The sequence below is a fragment of the Syngnathoides biaculeatus genome, chromosome 7, assembly GCF_019802595.1.
Source record: "Syngnathoides biaculeatus isolate LvHL_M chromosome 7, ASM1980259v1, whole genome shotgun sequence".
NCBI lineage: Eukaryota > Metazoa > Chordata > Actinopteri > Syngnathiformes > Syngnathidae > Syngnathoides > Syngnathoides biaculeatus.
Window position 1 is genome coordinate 5,752,238 of NC_084646.1, and position 17,854 is coordinate 5,770,091.

At 43.5% G+C, this 17,854-nt stretch overlaps 2 protein-coding genes across 10 annotated transcripts in view; one reads left to right on the plus strand and one right to left on the minus strand.

Moving 5' to 3' along the window:
- Window positions 1-13,597, minus strand: part of LOC133504002 (oxysterol-binding protein-related protein 1-like) — a 74,483-nt gene extending 60,886 nt beyond the window's left edge. For 3 of the 8 annotated variants that reach the window (XM_061826091.1, XM_061826090.1, XM_061826092.1), the window contains exons 1-6: window positions 13,439-13,578; window positions 7,318-7,508; window positions 7,120-7,249; window positions 5,422-5,507; window positions 5,271-5,345; window positions 5,096-5,207 (exon numbers count right to left, since the gene is read on the minus strand). In XM_061826091.1, the coding sequence (XP_061682075.1) occupies window positions 5,096-5,207; window positions 5,271-5,345; window positions 5,422-5,507; window positions 7,120-7,249; window positions 7,318-7,497 (583 nt within the window). In that variant the 5' untranslated portion in view covers window positions 7,498-7,508; window positions 13,439-13,578. Of the gene's footprint in view, window positions 1-5,095; window positions 5,208-5,270; window positions 5,346-5,421; window positions 5,508-7,119; window positions 7,250-7,317; window positions 7,509-13,438 lie in introns of all 8 variants that reach the window. The other 5 variants (XR_009795878.1, XM_061826096.1, XM_061826089.1 and 2 more) reach the window with 5 other exon arrangements.
- Window positions 13,598-13,904: 307 nt separating this feature from the next.
- impact (impact RWD domain protein) overlaps window positions 13,905-17,854 on the plus strand; it is a 31,569-nt gene continuing 27,619 nt past the window's right edge. For both annotated transcript variants that reach the window (XR_009795846.1, XM_061825782.1), the window contains exons 1-5: window positions 13,905-14,086; window positions 15,376-15,504; window positions 15,602-15,654; window positions 15,784-15,846; window positions 15,971-16,056. Coding sequence is in view for 1 of the 2 variants with exons in the window: in XM_061825782.1 (XP_061681766.1) it covers window positions 14,036-14,086; window positions 15,376-15,504; window positions 15,602-15,654; window positions 15,784-15,846; window positions 15,971-16,056 (382 nt within the window). In the remaining variant the exon portion in view is untranslated. The remainder of the gene's footprint in view (window positions 14,087-15,375; window positions 15,505-15,601; window positions 15,655-15,783; window positions 15,847-15,970; window positions 16,057-17,854) is intronic.

Sequence of the window (17,854 nt, forward strand, 5' to 3'; positions counted from 1 at the left end):
TGCAGGCTGTTCTGATTGTGATTTCTCTGGATTTGAAATTCACCGAGGTCAATCAGGACACCCTGGAGGATCATCTCCAGCTCTTTGGCGACAGCGTCTGGAACCATACGATGGTTCTGTTCACCAACGTGGACACCTTGGGAGACAGATCCCTGGAGGAGTACATTGCGAGGGAGCACAAAGCTCTGCAGTGGTTGGTGGACAAGTGTGGAAACTACCACTGTCTGAATATTTCAGAGAAAGCTAACGTCAGCCAGCACGACCGGCTGTTCGAGAAGATAGAGGAGATGTCGGCAAAGAACCGGGGCCGCCTCTTCCGACCCAACATAAAAGACATCAACCTGAGGATTGACGAAAAGTTCCAGAAGAAGAACGGCGGTGAAGAGCAGCGGTGGAGGGGACGAGAGCTGGAACTGTTATGGGACTTCAAGGAGACGCTCGAAAAGCTGTATGAGGACATAAATGAGATTGTGCCCGCTCCATTGGCACTGAGTGAGTACTATTAAATTTCGTTATTGACGATCTTAATACTCCATGCTTTTCATGTTTGCGTTTCATAAAGGCACAGGTTTCAAGGGCAAGGCGAAGAAGAAATCCATCCTGTCAGATATTGAACACAAGATTGAAGAGCTGAACAAAAGCATTAACAAGTCGATGCATCTTTGTCGGAACAGCATGGACTTAATCAGTAACTGTATGCAAACATCTCATCGTGCGCGTGGCAGCATTTCAGCTATTCTCTTTCAAAATACTACATGATAAATGTAAAACCACGTTTTGATTGAATAAGCCAGCTTGGCACCGGCCTATCCCCACAATGTCGCTTGTCTCGCAAAGTCAACCTTGAAAAGAATTCTGAATTATTTCCAACATTTCGTCCTCGCCTGGTCGGTGACCCGGATGTAATTATGAATCCCACTTGAGTGGCTCTGGTCAACCAGACAGACAGATTGGTTCAAAAATAATAAAAATAATCATGAGGCATTTCTTTGCTGTTTATGTGGCATAAGTATTTGAACACCCTGCTATATTGCAAGTTCTCCCGCTTAGAAATCGTGGAGGAGTCTGAAATTTTCATCGTGGCTGCATGTCCGCTATGAGAAAAATAATCTAAAAAGAAAAATCCAGAAATCATAATGTATGATTTTTTTTTTTAATGATTTATTTGTGTGATACAGCCACAAAAAAAGTATTTGAAAACCTGAGAAAACAAATGTTAATATTTGGTACAGTAGCCTTTGTTTGCAATTGCAGAGGTCAAAACGTTTCCTGTAGTTGTTCACCGGCTTTGCACACACTGCAGGACGGATTTTGGCCCACTCCTCCACACAGATCTTCTCTAGATCAGACAAGTTTCTGGCCTGTCGCTGAGAAACACGGAGTTTCACCTCCCTCCAAAGATTCTGGAGACTGGCTAGGCCACGCCAGAACCTAGATATGCTTCTTACGGAGCCACTCCTCGGTTTTCCTGCCTGTGTGCTTCGGGTTATTGTCGCGTTGAAAGACCCAACCACGACCCATCTTCAATGCTCTGTCTGAGGGAAAGAGGTTGAAACCCCAAAATCTCACAACACATGGCCACGGTCATCGTCTCTTTAATACACTGCAGTCTTCCTGTCCCATGTGCAGAAAACCCCGCCCGAAGCATGACCACCCCCGTGCTTCACAGTAGGGACGGTGTTCTTGGGATGGAAATCATCATTCGTCTTCCTCCAATCACGGTTGGTGGAATTATGACCAAAAAGTTGTATTTTGGTCTCATCTGACCACGAAACTTTCTCCCATGACTCCTCCGTATCATCCAAATGGTCATTGGCAAACGTAAGACGGGCCTTGACATGTTCTGGTTGAACCAGGGGATGATTTCAAACCATGACGTCTTAGTGTATTACCAACAGTCACCTTGGAAACGGTGGTCCCAGCTCTTTTCAGGTCATTGACCAAGTCCTGTCGTGTAGTCCTGGGCTGATTCCTCACCTTTCTAAGGATCATTGAGACCCCGCGAGTTGATCTCTTTCATGGGGCTCCACTCCGATTGAGATTGACCGCCATGTTTAGCTTCTTCCATTTTCTAATGATTTGATCAAACAGTGGACCTTTTTTCACCAAGCTGATCGGCAATTTCTCCGTAGCCCTTTCCAGCCGTGTGGAGTTGTACAATTTTGTCTCTGGTGTCTTTAGAGAGCTCTTTGGTCTTGGCCATGTTACAAGTTTGAGTCTTACTGATCGTATGGGGTGGACAGGTTGTCTTTATGCAGCTAACGACCTCACACAAGTGCATCTGGTTCAGGATAATACACGTAGTGGAGGTGGATTTTTAAAGGCAGACTAACAGGTCTTTGAGGGCTGAATTCTAGCTAATAGACAGGTGTTCAAATACTTATTTGCACCTGTATCACACAAATTGTTAAAAAAATCATACTTTGTGATTTCTGGATTTTTTATCCATTTTTTTGCATCAGTTCCTGTCCATTAAAATATCTTCATATTTTCATCTGCAGTGAGTGGATCCACCCAAGAGATGGAAAACGTCAAATTTCAGTCCACGCTTCAGGTCAGCATGAATCAAGACTCTCAGATCGCGCGTGCCTTTTAGAGTCATGGACGTAGGAAGGCAGTTCTCTTTGCTTTCACTTTGCATGTTCAAAGTTGGGGTTGGTGTTTGGGTGTTATTATGTCATGTTTCATTTGTGTTTACATATTCAAAGTGTCTTCCTTTTTCATATTTGTCAGTGCAGTGAAACCCCCCGAGGAATTGGGACTAAGTCTTTTCACAAATAGGGAAACTGCAACAGTAATTGACACCCACCCGAAAAGGTTTTTGATGTTAAATGATAAAATGCAAACTCCTAGCTGTGACTTCTCTATTAAATAATTCTATGTACAGTAAAGCCTTGGTTCTCAAACGTCTCCGTTTTCGAACGAAAATTTCGAGACTTTTTTTTTTTTTGGGCTTCTTTTTGAACGAAAATCGGTACTCCAAACGTCCGCGACAAAATCCGGAAATCACACATTGGCGCGCGGCCAGACCAACTGACCCACGAGGCGCTTTGCTGTGAATTCCCACGCCGCCGAAAAAACCCAGAAATAACATAAACCCCGCGGCACAAGCAGCTGACCCACCCATGACAGGTTTCGCTATTGGCAATTCGGACGCCCCCCGAAAAAAACCAGCGCACTTTCGTTATTTGCACTCACAGCCTTGCGTACTCTACTACTAAAGCATACATTTTAAGCAAAAAAACAAATATTTCTGAAATAATTTCATTATATACAGTATTTAAACTATACATGTATTTCTACTATCCAGTTTATTATCAGGAAAAGCTAAAAAAAAATGCTTTAAAAAGCAAATTTTTTTTCGGCTAGTTACACATTATTTCTCTCTCCATTCATTGCAATGGGGAACATCGATTCGGTTTTCGAACAAATCGCTTCTCGAACCGTTTTCCGGAACGGATTGCGGTCGAGAACCGAGGAATCACTGCATTTATAGAGTGTGACCTACTTCCAAAAAGAAGTCCCTCAACACAACTTCCACTATCCGGAGGCTGAGGTGCACAGTATCTGTTGGAAACCGTAGACAAAGAGGGTCGAGCGAAGAAGCAGTTCAACTTTTGTTGTTCCTTAACGCGGTTGCTCTCCAACTGGGGTCCCCGGAAGTGAATCTCAATTCATCAAAACTCATCCACTCCCCCAGCCCTCCTACGTTAACGTGGATATTCTGGAACATCAGCCTGAAGATTCGCATCGTTCTTGCCTTGAGACTGAACAATCATTTTGTTGCTTTCAAAAGTATTGAGACGCTCGGATATGAACACCTCACATCATAATCCTGGAATTATTCCGCTTGTCCTAAAACGTCTTGGTAAAAATTAAGATCCAGGGGACAATAAAGGACTCCGTGCTATTGCTCGATTGATGAATGAATTGATTGACAGCACCGCATCTGTTACTGTACCTGGGGTGCAAATAATTTTGGTCTGATTATGGAGGTGGTTGCTTGGTGATACACCCCCCCCCACTCCCCCCCCCCCCCCTCCGACATACCGATTCGCACTGTATGAATTTAACGACATACAATATGGGACCGCGCGGTCTCTTCATTTGGTGCCGTTCTCTTAATAGAACCGCCGGTGGTCCGCCATCTTTTTTGGCGGCATGGACCAGTTCTAGGCATGCGGTATTTCATAAGGACTGCATGAAGTGGTTCCATTAAGTGTGCGCCCTAAGAAGATCCTTTTATTGAATGGATCATTCACAAACACCCAAAAATGGCTCGATACCCAAATGCTCAGGAATACAAATGAATCTTTGAATATGCTTTTCATATTTATAGTGCACTTTTGTGCCTGCCTACTACTTATGTGCACCCCTGAATGTAAGTACTATTGTAAAATGAAACATAAACTGAGTCTAACTCATTCCATTCCAACGTTGTACTCATTCTGGTAAATGCCTCCTGGCCACCAGGGGGCAGTATAATACAGACACCATTACCTGAGCCACTTATCCTCACAAGGGTCACTATCTTGCGACAGGAGACGGGGTACACCCTGAACTGGTTCGCCAGCCAATCGCAGCACAGATAGACAAAACCAGTCGCACTCACAATGACACCTACGGGCAATTTAGAAAGTGTTCTAATCTTCAAGGCTTGACGTGTCAAATTTTCCTAAGGCAAAGTTTGTGGATGTTATAAATACATGTGTAATTCTTTTTTTTGTTTTACATTTTGTTTTTGAAGGGGAAGCCGGCTGCGATTGAGCTCCGAGGACCGGCAGCCACAGGTTCAAATATGTATGGAAGTAGTCCTCCGTCTTCCCGATCAACCGATACTTCTATTTCTTCATCAGATGAGGTAAAATCCGAGAAATCAGCACTGGGCATAACTGTGTAGGAACGTAACCGAGCCTCAGGTCCAGCACATGACACGTCACGTCCGCGCACTTAGGTCATGTGACTCGCTAAAATCCCACTATACTTTTACTGTACTGGTCCAGCTGATAGCCGGCCACTCAGGTTTCGCAACCTTTCGCACCGCGCTACAGTTCAGTCACCCTCGATCACGCCGCTCGGCGTGTTTCGGACTCACCCGCAAGCATCCGTCTGATCTCCGCGTTTCGCGTGAGGTCTTTGGGAGTCTGAGCCGTCCCGTTGATGACGGTCGCGCTCGCCTTGTAGCGCAGCAGCAGCATGACGACTTCCTGAATGATTGATTGATGATTTGATTGGTTGATCGATCGGGTGGCAAGGATGCGTTCGGGTACCTTTCTCCCGGTGCAGGCGGCCTTGTGCAGGGACGTATCTCCGACGTTGTTGGGCAGGTCGATGTCCGCGCTGGCCTGTTTTAACATAAAGCCTGTTTTGAAACATTTTAACCATAATTATTGCATTTTTTTTTTCCTTTCAGGAACAGACCTTCAGTAATTCGTGAACCACGTCTGCGTGTCCAAAATAAGAGGCCAAATGTAGAGGTGTCCACCCCCTTTTAGACTTGGATTTACCTGGAACATAACATCATAAGTGATACTAAGACAACGTTAAAAACGCTCCCTTGACACCCAATCTTGAACCCTTAAATTGAAACCCAGAGTCTCGCGTTGAAAACCCAATAAAATGTCCGCTTGCCTCCCCTAGCGTGAACGCGGAATGCTAATGGTCGTTCTGGGTGCGGGACTACTCACTTCTAGCAACAAAAAAAAGTGTTGTAGCAAAAGTATTTAGCGATTATTCTGCACAAAATGGATTAAGTTCCCAATGGAAGTGACATCAGACCCAAGTGGGAATGCGCTCAAATCCAGGTTAAAAACTGTTCTTTTTTTTCTCATGCAGTTTAGAGTTCCGTAATTCCCGCCCGGCAGAGCGCACCTGGTTATAAGCCCCAGTAGACAGAAAGACTTTAACGTTAGCGCGGCGCTAGCATTAGTGCGGGGCTAGCGTTAGCGCGGTGCGAGCTTTAAACTATTTCTGTGTACCGAGGCTTATATCCAGGTGCGCTAACGCTAGCGCCGGGCTAACGCTAGCACTGCGTTACCGCATAAACCGCAGGGTTGAAAGCGTGTCAAAAAAGTCGCGGCTTATAGGCCGGAAATTACGGTACTTTCAATTTTCAATGATATTTCTTGAACCATAAACTGTTTTAATTGTACTTTTTACTTCAAAAGGTTTTTATTTCTCTGTATTTCAGTGCTTTTAACCATGTAAAATACATTTATTGTAGTTACCTTGTGTATGAAATGCGCTGTACAAATAAATTTGCTTTGCTTTGCTTTGTGTATACCTGAAGTGCTTATGTCCCCCCCGTCCCCCCCGTCGCCCCCACTTATATTGTCGTTCTATAGAATTCTAAAATTGACTTGGTCATTCCCAGCACAATCCAGTTGTATAGCCGGGTTCACGATCCTTGTCTTGCACGTTTCTTCTCCTGTCCTTGTCCTGTCCTATCTTGTCCTGTTCTTCCTTCACAGGGTGTAGCGCTACAGTCTCATGGAGCACCCACATTTCTTTGTTGTACATATGAAATGATTTGCTTTTCTCATTCAAAATCAGAATCGGCTTGAATGGCCAAGTGTGTAAAAACACAAAAGGAATTTTTTTCTCCGGGAGTTGTGGTGCTACCCTGGTACGACATTCAGGACAAAGAACTAGGAACAGGATAGCGACAAGAACAAAGATCAAGAGACATTTGTGTTGATAGGAACTATTTCTTATAAGTTGTTTCCGTTCCGTTTACAATTAGAAGTTTGTCTTTGTCTTGTTTTCCCCTCACCCTTCGATAAATTCTGTCCGACTGATCGACTGATCCTCAAGAAAACGATCAAAATACAAAGAAATGTTAGATAAAGCTAAAAAAAAAAAAAAAAAAAAACAAGAAAACGCCACTGTGACACAGTAAAACTGTTCCGGCATAAACGAGATGCAGGGTCTCCGTTCTGCTTGATCAGTCAATCAGGAGACACACAAAATGTTCGCTTCAGACAAATTCACATAAATTCGAGCGTGATCGTCTCTCGTGTTTGGGGAACTCGTCTGTGACAAGACCTGGCGCTTTAATTCACACTGCGCTGCTGTTTCGGTTAGCAAATACTAACAGGACATAGAGGACAATTGACAAACCTTTGCAGTTGATGTTCAGGGTGGTCTTTCCGCCCATCTCGGAAGCGAGGAGCTTCCGAATACCGTTTAGGTCTCCGTTCCTGGCGCAGCACAGCAACTGCTCTTCCGGATCTGGTTCCTCCATGGACATCTGAAGGCAACACGCGCGTAAGGATTCCGGAATGACATTTAGTAAGCATCCATCCATCCATTATCTACCGCTTTTCCAGGTTGGGTCGAGGAGGAAGTAGCTTCAGCAGGGATACCCAGACTTCCCTTTCCCCAGCCACTTCTTCCAGCTCTTCCGGAGGGATCCCGAGGCGTTCCCAAGCCAGCCGAGAGACATCGTCTCTCCGAGGTGTCCTGGGTTGTCCTTCGGGTCTCTTTCTGGTGGGACATGCCCAGAACACCTCACCAGGGAGGCGTCCGGGAGACATCCGAATCAGATGCCCCAGCCTACTCATCTGGCTCCTCTCAATGCGGAGGAGCAGCGGCTCGACACTGAGCCCCTCCCGGATGACCGAGCTTCTCACCTTATCTCTAAGGGAGAGCCCGGACACCTTGCGGAGGAAACTCATTTTGTCCGCTTGTGTCCGGGATCTTGTTCTTTCGGTCACGACCCCAATGTTAGGGTAGGAACGGAGATCGACTGATAAATTCAGAGCTTCGCCTTTCGACTTAGCTCCCTCTTTACCACAACGGACCGGATTTAGTTAGCATTCATGCCCCGAAGTGTCATCAGTTTAGAATAGTTGACATAGCTGAACCTAATATTGAAAGCCTAACCTAATTTGAAACTTTAATTCCTTTAATCACGGCTTGAAATCTAATTTTTACACGCTAACGCTGTCTTGAAACCCTAGTCTGAAACCTTAACCCAGGATTGAAACCCTAATGCTTGCTTGAAACCCTAACGCGGTCTTGAAGTTGTAACATGCAACCTTACGTCAAAAAACATTTTGAAACCTTATGTTGACAAAATGCCTTCAACCGCTGATTTGAAACTCAAACTCTTGTTTTAAACCTTAACGGAGCCCCACTTTAAAATCTGAACCATACCTTGAAATCGTAACTTAAAGCCCTAACCACTGTTTGATACTTTAAATATAAAACCTAAACCTCTGAAATCTTACCTCAGGGTTAAAAGCCTAACACAAGACTCCACAATTTAATTTATGTAGTACTGCTGTTTTGGTTAGCAGCGGAGTTCACAGAATCTTAGCAGTTAATCCTCTAATCCTGTGAACAATAACACCGGGGAACTGACATGATTCCAGTTCCTAGCCTACGACTAATTAGCAGCACTGGGTCTATTGGAGCGGAGGCCGGTGTTTTTTTTTTTTTGAGGAAGCGACACGTCTTGGGGGGCCACGTGACGGGAGCAAACTCACATGCCAGTCATTTGTCAGTCAGCGATGCGCCGGCGGCCGATAGGACGGGCACAAGGCAATCAGAAGGCTTCGGCGCGACAGGAAGAGCGAGTCCACGTGATGACTTGTCGCCCCGAGAAGGGGCCACAAGGGCGCCGACAGAATCAATCAAGTGCTGCCCCCGAACGGGGCGGTGTCAAAGTGGGTAACTGCTTTCCCTCGTACGTTTTAAGTGTCACTCTGTTTTTTTTCCAACACCAAGGGCGACCTAGCTGGTTGCGTGCCGTCATCACTGAGACTCAGAAAGAACTAAATAAGAGACTTCTGGGGTTAAAAAACAAAACAGGCTTAGCTAAGTGCAATAACCCTTACACAATCCTCACTTTCCACATACTCTTCCAAGAACGTCCTCCGACTAATTGTCTACATTATGCACAACAAATCTTTTCAAAATAACCCGTCCGATGAATCCCAAATCAGCGTTTCAAAGAAAAAGGGAAAACACATTTTTAATTGCAACACGGCAGAGAAATGGATATGAAACCGAGGATCTGGTGACAGTGTCAAGGCGCCCCGTGACCCCTGCACGACTTCTGCTCCTTTTATGAGATTGCCGGAATCATTCTCGTGCTTTTACTCTTTCGCCGTTTCAAGATTCCCGTGTGACCATTCAAAGAACGAGCGCAAATTTGGCGAGTCACTCACTTCTTCCTTGACCGCTGCTGCCAAATATATATTGTACACATGCACATTTATGGCATGTACAGTTTCACAGTTCCAACAGTTACTATCATTTGTCCTTTATAAGACACACTAATAAATGTGAAATATATTTTTGTAGACCTGAAACAGGAAGTCATACGGGGAAAGAGATTAGCGAAGAAGAAGTGGGACAGTGAGAGGACTGACGAGAGGCGAAAGGAATACGTTGAAATGCGACGTAGGGCAAAGGTAGAGGCGGCGAAGGCTAAACAAGAGGCAGCACATGACGACATGTACACCAGGTTGGACACGAAAGAAGGAGAAAAGGATCTCTACAGAGGGATAAAGATGGGAAGGATCTGCAGCAGGTTAGGGTGATTAAGGATAGCGATGGAAATGTGTTGACTGGTGCAGAGTCTCTGCTAGGATGAAGGGCAAAGTTTACAAAACAGAGGTGAGGTACGGGTTAGAGACGGTGGCACTGAAGGAACAACAGGAAGCAGAACCGGAGGTGGCAGAAGTGAAGATGTTGAGGTTCTCGCTCGGAGTGAGCAGGTTGGATAGGATTAGAAATGAGCTCATTCGAGGGACGGCCAAAGTTGGATGATTTGGAGACGAAAGGTTCGAGAGAGCAGACTTGGATGGTTTGGACATGTTCGGAGACGAGAGAGTGAGGAAATTGGTCGGAGGATGGTAAGGATGGAGCTACCAGAGAAGAAAGCGAGAGGAAGACCAAACAAAGCGTTGATGGATGTTGTGAGGGAGGACATGAAGACTTATGGGCGTTAGAGAGGAAGATGCACAAGATAGGCTTAGATGGGAAAAAGATGACACGCTGTGGCGACCCCTAATTGGGACAAGCCGAAAGGAAAAGGAGAAGAAGAGACCTGAAACAACCTCAGTCTGCACAGAATTTGAAGCACTTATACAAAATAAATGGCAAATTGAATATTTTCACTTTTGTGCATTTTGGGTCACTTTGGAAAAGTCATCAAATTTTTAGTTTTCAAATGTGAAAACAGGCCAAATTTGACTAGATTATATCAACCCTGAAAAAGGATCAAAATTATCCCAGGAAGTCTTCAATGAATGTGATTTTTTTTTTTTTTTAATCGCTGATCCCCGTCCCCATAAAAAAAATAAAAATAAATCAGAACAAAATCCCAAAGCATTCCACAACTAACCGCATTTCTCCGCATTATTTTTTTTGCATTTGATTCCGCCTTCCGAAAAGGGGAATTTTGAAGCTATTAATGTGATTGCGGAGGATTTGTCGCAGAACTGAATATTTATGGACCGTGATTAAGGTTGTTGGAGTAATGGCCACACGCTGTTACAACTCGTGTTGTTATCTACAAGTAACTGTCTTGAGTGCTACTATCCTGCGTGATGAGATGAGATTGTCAAACGGGTACGAGGCCCTAATTACTAACTCACTTCTTGGTCATATTTCTCGATACAGTTATTTTATCGTGACTTCGTCGAGACATTTGATCTCTTAAAGTGCTTAATAGCTTATTTTTTGAAGACGATGTAGATTTATTCCACGCAATTAACGTGTGAGTGGGCAACATTTGTCTTTAAGGGGGTCCGTTTTATTGTTTAAACCTTCCATTTGTCACACTAAACGCAGAACACTACAACCCCCCCCCCCCCCCGATTCCAATGAACTTGGGACATTCCGTTAAACACAAGCAAGTACACGATACAATGATTTGCAAATCACGTTCAACCTATGATTAATTAAACACACGACACAGACAAGATATTTAATAAATTTAATTTTCCTCAATGTACAACTGCAAGGAATGCAGTCCGTATCGGAGAATCTGGAGAAGTCACTGCACTACAGGCGGCAAGGCCGAAAACCAACACTGAATCCCCGTGACCTTCGATCCCTCAGGCGGCACTGCGTCAAAAACCGACATCAGTGTGTACAGGATATCACCGCGTGGCCTCAGGAACACCTCAGGAAAAACAGTCAGTAAATACTGATCAGCGCTGCATCCAAAAATGTGACTTAAAACTCTACTATGCAAAAGAAAAGCCATTTATCATCAACGCCCAGAAATGCCAGCAACTTCTCTGGGCCTGATCTCATCAAAGATGGACTGATGCAAAGTGGAAAGCTGTTCTGTGGTCCGACGACTCCACATTTTAAATTGTTTTTCGAAATTGTCGACGTCGTGTCCTCCCTGGCTAAAGAGGAAAAGAACCATTCGGACTTATATGGATGCAAGGTTCAAAAGCCAGGATCCGAGATGGTATGGGGATGAATTAGTGTCAGTGGGATGAGTAACTTACACGTCTGTGTAGGCACCATTGATGATGAAAGGTACGCACGGTAAAGCCTGTTCTCGAACGTCACCGTATTCGAACAAATCGGCTTTCGAATGAAAATTTCGAGATTTTTTTGCTTCTGTTTTCGGACGAAATTCGGTAGTCAAACGCCCCAGACAAAACCCGGAAATAACACAATGCGCGTGGCCATAGCAGCTGACCCACGTAGCGGTTTGTTGTGAAACATTGATTCGGTTTTCGAAAAATCACTTCTCAAACAGTTTTCTGGAACGGATTGGGGTCGAGAACCGAGGCGTCACTGTACAGGTTTTGGAAAAACATACGCTGCCATCCAAGCAACATCTTTTTCATCAACCCCCCCACTTATTTCAGCAAGACAATGCCAAACCACATTCTGCATGTGTTACAACAGCGTAACTTTGTAGTAAAAGAGTGCAGATACTCGACTGGCCTGCCTGCGGTCCAGACCTGTCTCCCATTGAAAATGTGTAGCGCATTATAAAGCGTAAAATGCGACGACAGAGACCCCGGACAGTTGAACAGCTGAAGCTGTACATCAACCAAGACTGAGGAAAGAATTCCTCCTACAAAGCGTCAACAATTAGTGTCCTCAGTTCCCAAACATTTCTAACGTTTATCGGTTTGAAGTTGAAATATCTTGTGTGCGTTCTGCTTTTGTGTTTAACAGAATGTCCGAACGTCATCGGAATCGGCGATAAAGGACATGGCCGTCCGTCTCTTTGAACATTTGAGGAAAAGTTCAAGGTAATTCGACATACATTTGCAACATTTCAAAAAGATGAAGTAGTAATGAGGCAATCACATGTTACGTTAGCAGCAGTACTGGGAACTAACCGAGCCTCGGTTAAAGCACTTCAGTTGATTTTCGGGTATCTGGATTTTACGCGAGTGCTCATTTTTCAGAATTTTATGTCATACATTTGGAAAAAAAAATATTTGTACTAAAAGAATTTGAGGCGGATTCTTGTGCCAGCCCAAAACCTTTTTGGATTTCAATAATCCTAACACTATTCTGAAAATAAAATGCATACAAGATGATTTTTTTTTTTCCAGTTATTATCATTAGTTAATTTATCTTTTTTACTCTTTTTACAACAAACGTTAGCTATGGTAACACTTTTTTGATAGCATAAAATTTGAGCCGGTGCTAAACGAGGTAAAACTACATACACGCCATAATTAAATAGAAATATAGAAGAAAAAAAATGTACCAGCCTCAAACTGTTCCGGATTTAAAAAATGCTACCACTTATCTGAAAAATAAAATGCATACAAGTAAGATGTGTTTTTTTTTCCCCAGTTATTATCATAAGCCAAATTATCTTTTTTTTTTTTTTACTGTTTTTACAACGAAAGTTAGCTATGATAACACTTTTTTGATAGCATAAAATTTGAGCCAGTGCTAAACGAGGTAAAACTATGTACACTCTGGAATTAAATAGAAATATATATATTGAAAAAACCTCGCCGAGGTACTGTTTGAATTCGTTAAGTTAAAGTAAATAAACTCTGAAAGGTACGAAAGTAAAAATGAAATTTTACTTCCCGTTAGATACAAGTTTTAATAACTTTAAATATGTAAATAGTTTCTCTTAAGTGAAAATATTCTAATGTAGTCAAAACATAATGTTTCCTAATGTGAACGGAGAAAAATCCATACATCTTTTTTTTTTTACATTTTTACACGTTCCTACATTTTTTACAGTTATTTTGTTTTTAGATTTACACTTTTTAATTATTATTTTTACGCTTTTCCTGTGCTGTGCAGTAACGAAGTACTTTTTTTCTTTCACGAGTAAAGTAGTTCAGTCATTACCAGACTATTACTATTACTATAACACAAATATCTGCACTTTTAAGTACAGGGAGTTGAGTGCCTTCCCTACCTCTGAGCAAGGCACACACATCGTGATTTTGCGAGTCCAGTATTGTAGCACAGTACTTACTGGAAGTATCTGCGTTGAAATCTAGCAGTAGTTTGTCAAATCTCTCCTTGGTGCTGCTGCTTGTGTTGTGTTCTGAGACCAAGAAGCTCCTCCGGCACAACTTCAGCAATTCTTCACGTCCGCAACGAGACGATCCAAAATCTCAAGCACACGCACGCGCGCGCGCGAACGCACGCGCCTCTCTTCTGTTTACAGTCTGATCAGCTGATATGGCCGTAGCGGAACTTGTCCGAAGCCGCTTTTCAATATAAATTAATATTGGTTATTTTGGTGACAATAGAAAGACAAGTTTGGCAGAATTAAAAATTTAACAAATTAAAACACTTTAAAATATTCAAATAAGGATGTCATTTTTTGTTGTTTTTACTCATTTCTCAATCCCGCAATGTTTTGAATACTTTTATTTTGCAGCGCCAAATCCAAAACCGGAAAATAATATTGCCCTAACCCGGTTCTTTTCCGGAAGTCCAGTGCTTGATTTTTTTCACGTCCCCTCAACAAGCGCGCTAAAATTAATCGTTTTTCGTATTATTTTTTTCCATTTATAAACTCTCTCCAGCGGGTATCTTTGTCGGTTAGGTTAGTAGTGATGTTTCGATGGCCGACACAATAAATGTAGACAATGAAGGAGACGATCTGCACTCACAAGTAAGTGACCTAAATCTACCTGGGAAGGTCTCATAATTTTCCCTGTCGCCTTTATTTTTATTTTATTTGTAATGAATGGTTTGATGCGACCTCCAGAGACCAAAAAAATCAGGCTGTGATCCGAGGTTTTTGCCGATGGCCCTTAATCCATACAAGATGGAGAAGTTAAAAATAACGGAAAGGATGTTTATGTTTTTCTATGATACGTAAAAGATTTTTACACTATTTAACGTGACACAAGTGAATGTTGAGTCTAGTTGGAAGCAAAATGCACCAATTTTGACAATTTCGTGATGATTTCTGAAGAATGTTTTTTTTTTTTTTTGGGGGGGGGGGGGGAACCGTTTGTGTGATGTTAACCCATCGAATATTTGTTTAAAATAATAAAATACGCCTTATCAAAAATAAAAAGTGTAACTGAGCTACGTATTTTTCAACCTATCTCACTGAGCCTTTTGTTTTATCTGCCACTTCATCGAAAATAACCACCAACAAATTCATACTGTCCGAAAATCCAAGGGTTTCGATAAAGTACGGTTTTCGGATACTAAAGGCATTTCTCACAGTGAAAAATTAATAATCGCATATTGTGGTCGAGGTACCAAATTTTTGTCTACGGTTGAAAACGGCTAGCTCGTTTCACGCTTGGAATGGCCATCAGATGTGTGTCTGTGTTTCTTCAACAGGAAATGTCGTGATTTATGTGCAAATTATTAACGAGGTTTTTCATGTTGCCAACACGGGCTGTTGTGCCATTCAGATTATTTAACTCGTCATATTTTTTCTCCGAAGCAGTGCCCGTTTAATTCATTCTGTGACCAAATTTGTAACCCAAAACACTGTTATCCCAAATCATCTTTCCCCATTGAAATGAATGGACATGCCGTTAATCCGTTTCAGCCTGTCGTAAAACGTTTTTTTCCCGGTGTGTGGAAAAAAATATATGGAATTGTACTTGTCATTCCATTACAGTTGGAAAGATTTGCGTCGTTGTTTTCTAGTTTTAAAAAAAGTTGTGTATTTTTCAGGGAAAAAAAAAACGTCTATTTGAGAAAAATGTTATGAGAATGAGGTCATATAATTTTAGAAAAAAATCAGCATTCTAAATGTGATATTTGGGACCCTTTTTTATACTTATAAATGCAGTCACACCGTACGTCAAAGTAAAAAAAAAAAAAATCCCGATTCAAATCGAAAAAAGATCCGTCACTCGTGAGACTTTTGACGCCTTAGTTGCCGCGACGACAAATACTGCGACGTGACGGGTTTGTCGTTGTCGCTATCATCAGATGGAGGAGGTGGAGGCGCTGTCGTCCATCTACGGTGACGAATGGTGCGTCATCGACGAGGTGTCCAGAATATTTTGCATCAAAATATCAAACGACACGGGGGAGAATAAACTGACGGCGTGCTTGCAGGTGCGGAGACGACAACAAAAACAACAAATCATTTTTTTTCTGCGTGCACTCTGCTTAATGACCTTCTTTTTTCTTTCCTCCCCTGCCCCTTCTCCAGATACTTCTCCCGCCTGATTATCCCAGCAAGGCCCCGCCAATCTACCAGATCAAGTCAGGCCATTTGCCTTTGAAATTGAATTCTCCGGCGATCTGACTAATTTATCCTCACAACAAGCCACTCGTCGGCCCCCCTCCCCACCCCCACTCCATAACCCTGTGTTTGTTCTCGGCTTTTTGTAGTGCCGCGTGGCTGCGTGGCTCTGAGAGGGTTCGGTTGGCCAACAGCCTGGAAGACCTTTACGTGTGAGTACCTTGCTCTCATCTCTGGCTTTTAGCCCGCTTCGATTGCCCCCCGCCCTCACACACACACCCCCAACACCCCGTTGAATTGTGCGAGATAAGTCACCCCGGTCGAATGTTTTTGCAGGGAGCACATGGGCGAGAGCATTCTCTACATGTGGGTGGAAAAGATGAGGGAATTCCTGCTCGAAAAAGCCCAAGACTCAGCAACAGGTGAGATGGGCAGATTATGGAAATTCTGTATGATATCAGATAGATTTAAAAAAAAAAAAAAAAAAAAAGCTTATTGCAGTGGATAGATTCTAGACCCACACCTAATAGGTAAAAATGCCACGTAGGGGGACTTTATTTAGTTTTTAAAGTAGCTTTTTCCCTTCCGTATGCTTTAAAACACATTTTCAGTCACTCACATTTGAAAAATGTGCGGGTGTGGCCAGTCATGCCCGCGGATATAAAGTTACAGGTGTGGTCAGTCATGCCCGCAGATATAAAGTCACGGGTGTGAGCCACCAGTGGTCCCCGCAGATATAAAGTTGTGGGTGTGTGTTCTGTTTGTAATTATGAGTGTAGCCCTTTAAGAGCGGAGGGGGGCGGTGTCACGTAAACTAGGAAGTAGAAGTAGGCTGAGGAGCAGCTCTTGCTTCCATGTTTTAAAAAAAAAAAAGACATCAGGCGGTGGTTCACTGGGCTGGATCGGTTTTCATGTGCGCGACGAGTGCGCAATTGCGCAGTGGCGCAGCTTAGAGGGAACATTGGTCAAGACCACACAAAATAAGCGACGTCTTTCAATATTTATGTATTTCTACTCATAACAAATTTTACGCACGTGGTTTTTCGTGCTCGACTGTGCAGATATGCGATGGCACGCATATTAATATTGTAACAACACACTAAAACACATATTGTCAATGTATTTGAGTACAAAAAAAATAAATACAAGCATAAAGTGCTGTTGCTATGTTTGTGTGCGCACACGTGTGCCTTTAAAGGTCAAGTGTCATGAAATGCATGATTTTTAGTATGCTTCCGTGCAGCAGGCCTCGTGGATTGCCAGCGGCCTTGTCGACAAGGCCGAGCCGGTCTTGCGCATCGCCGCCGGGCTTGTCGTGGCGCCCGGCCGCAGTGGCTCCTCTCCGCTGCGGAGGTGGAGACGGTTTGGCCACGGTGTCGTCGTCACTCGCGGGCAAGTTATTTTTATCACCGCTGCGCGGGCGGCGTTGTTTTTATCACTGCTGCGCGGAGGTGGATGGAACGGGGAGGCGGTTTGGCCGCGGCGGCGTCGTTGTCGCTCGCGGGCAGCGTCGTTTCTATCGCCGCCTCGCAGAGGTGGATCGGGCGGGGAGGCGGTTTGGCCGTGATCCGCATATCATCTAAATATGGCTCGAAACAATAAAGTCATTTTGCCCCGGTCGCTTCACTCGGTTGTGAGATGTTCTTTTCTTCGAAAAGAGCGTCCGTGTCAGAAGGTCCGTGTTCGTCTCCCAAAGGAGGGTCCACCGCGTGTTTTCAATGGCGAAAGTCCCAGTGTGACATCACGGGCAGAAGATGCTGCCACTTGGATTTCAAATGAGACTTCCGCAACGTTGCTCTCCCCTCATATTTATTTTTACGTGTAGACATTGAAGTGAATAATGTTATACGTATTTTTCATTACAGTATCTATTTTAGAATGTTTATAGGCATGACACTTGACCTTTAAGACATAGATTTGAGAATAAATGGCACTTTTCGAGGATAAAAGCATCATATAGTGTTCTGAGTGTCTCAATTAAGGAGCTCTGTGTTGCGTATTTGACGTTTAGCACTCGCATTGTTCGTCTTCTTCTTCTCTCAAGCACCCCAGCGACTTACAAATATTTATTATACATTTCCTTCAGTTCACGACACGAGGAGGATTCACGGCGCCGTGTCAAAAAGGGATACGCAATTTGCACACTTTCCAGCGGCGCCTCCGGAGCGCCGCGCAATGCAATCTTCTTGTTTCCAGCAATGTCGCGTCACGCTTGACGGC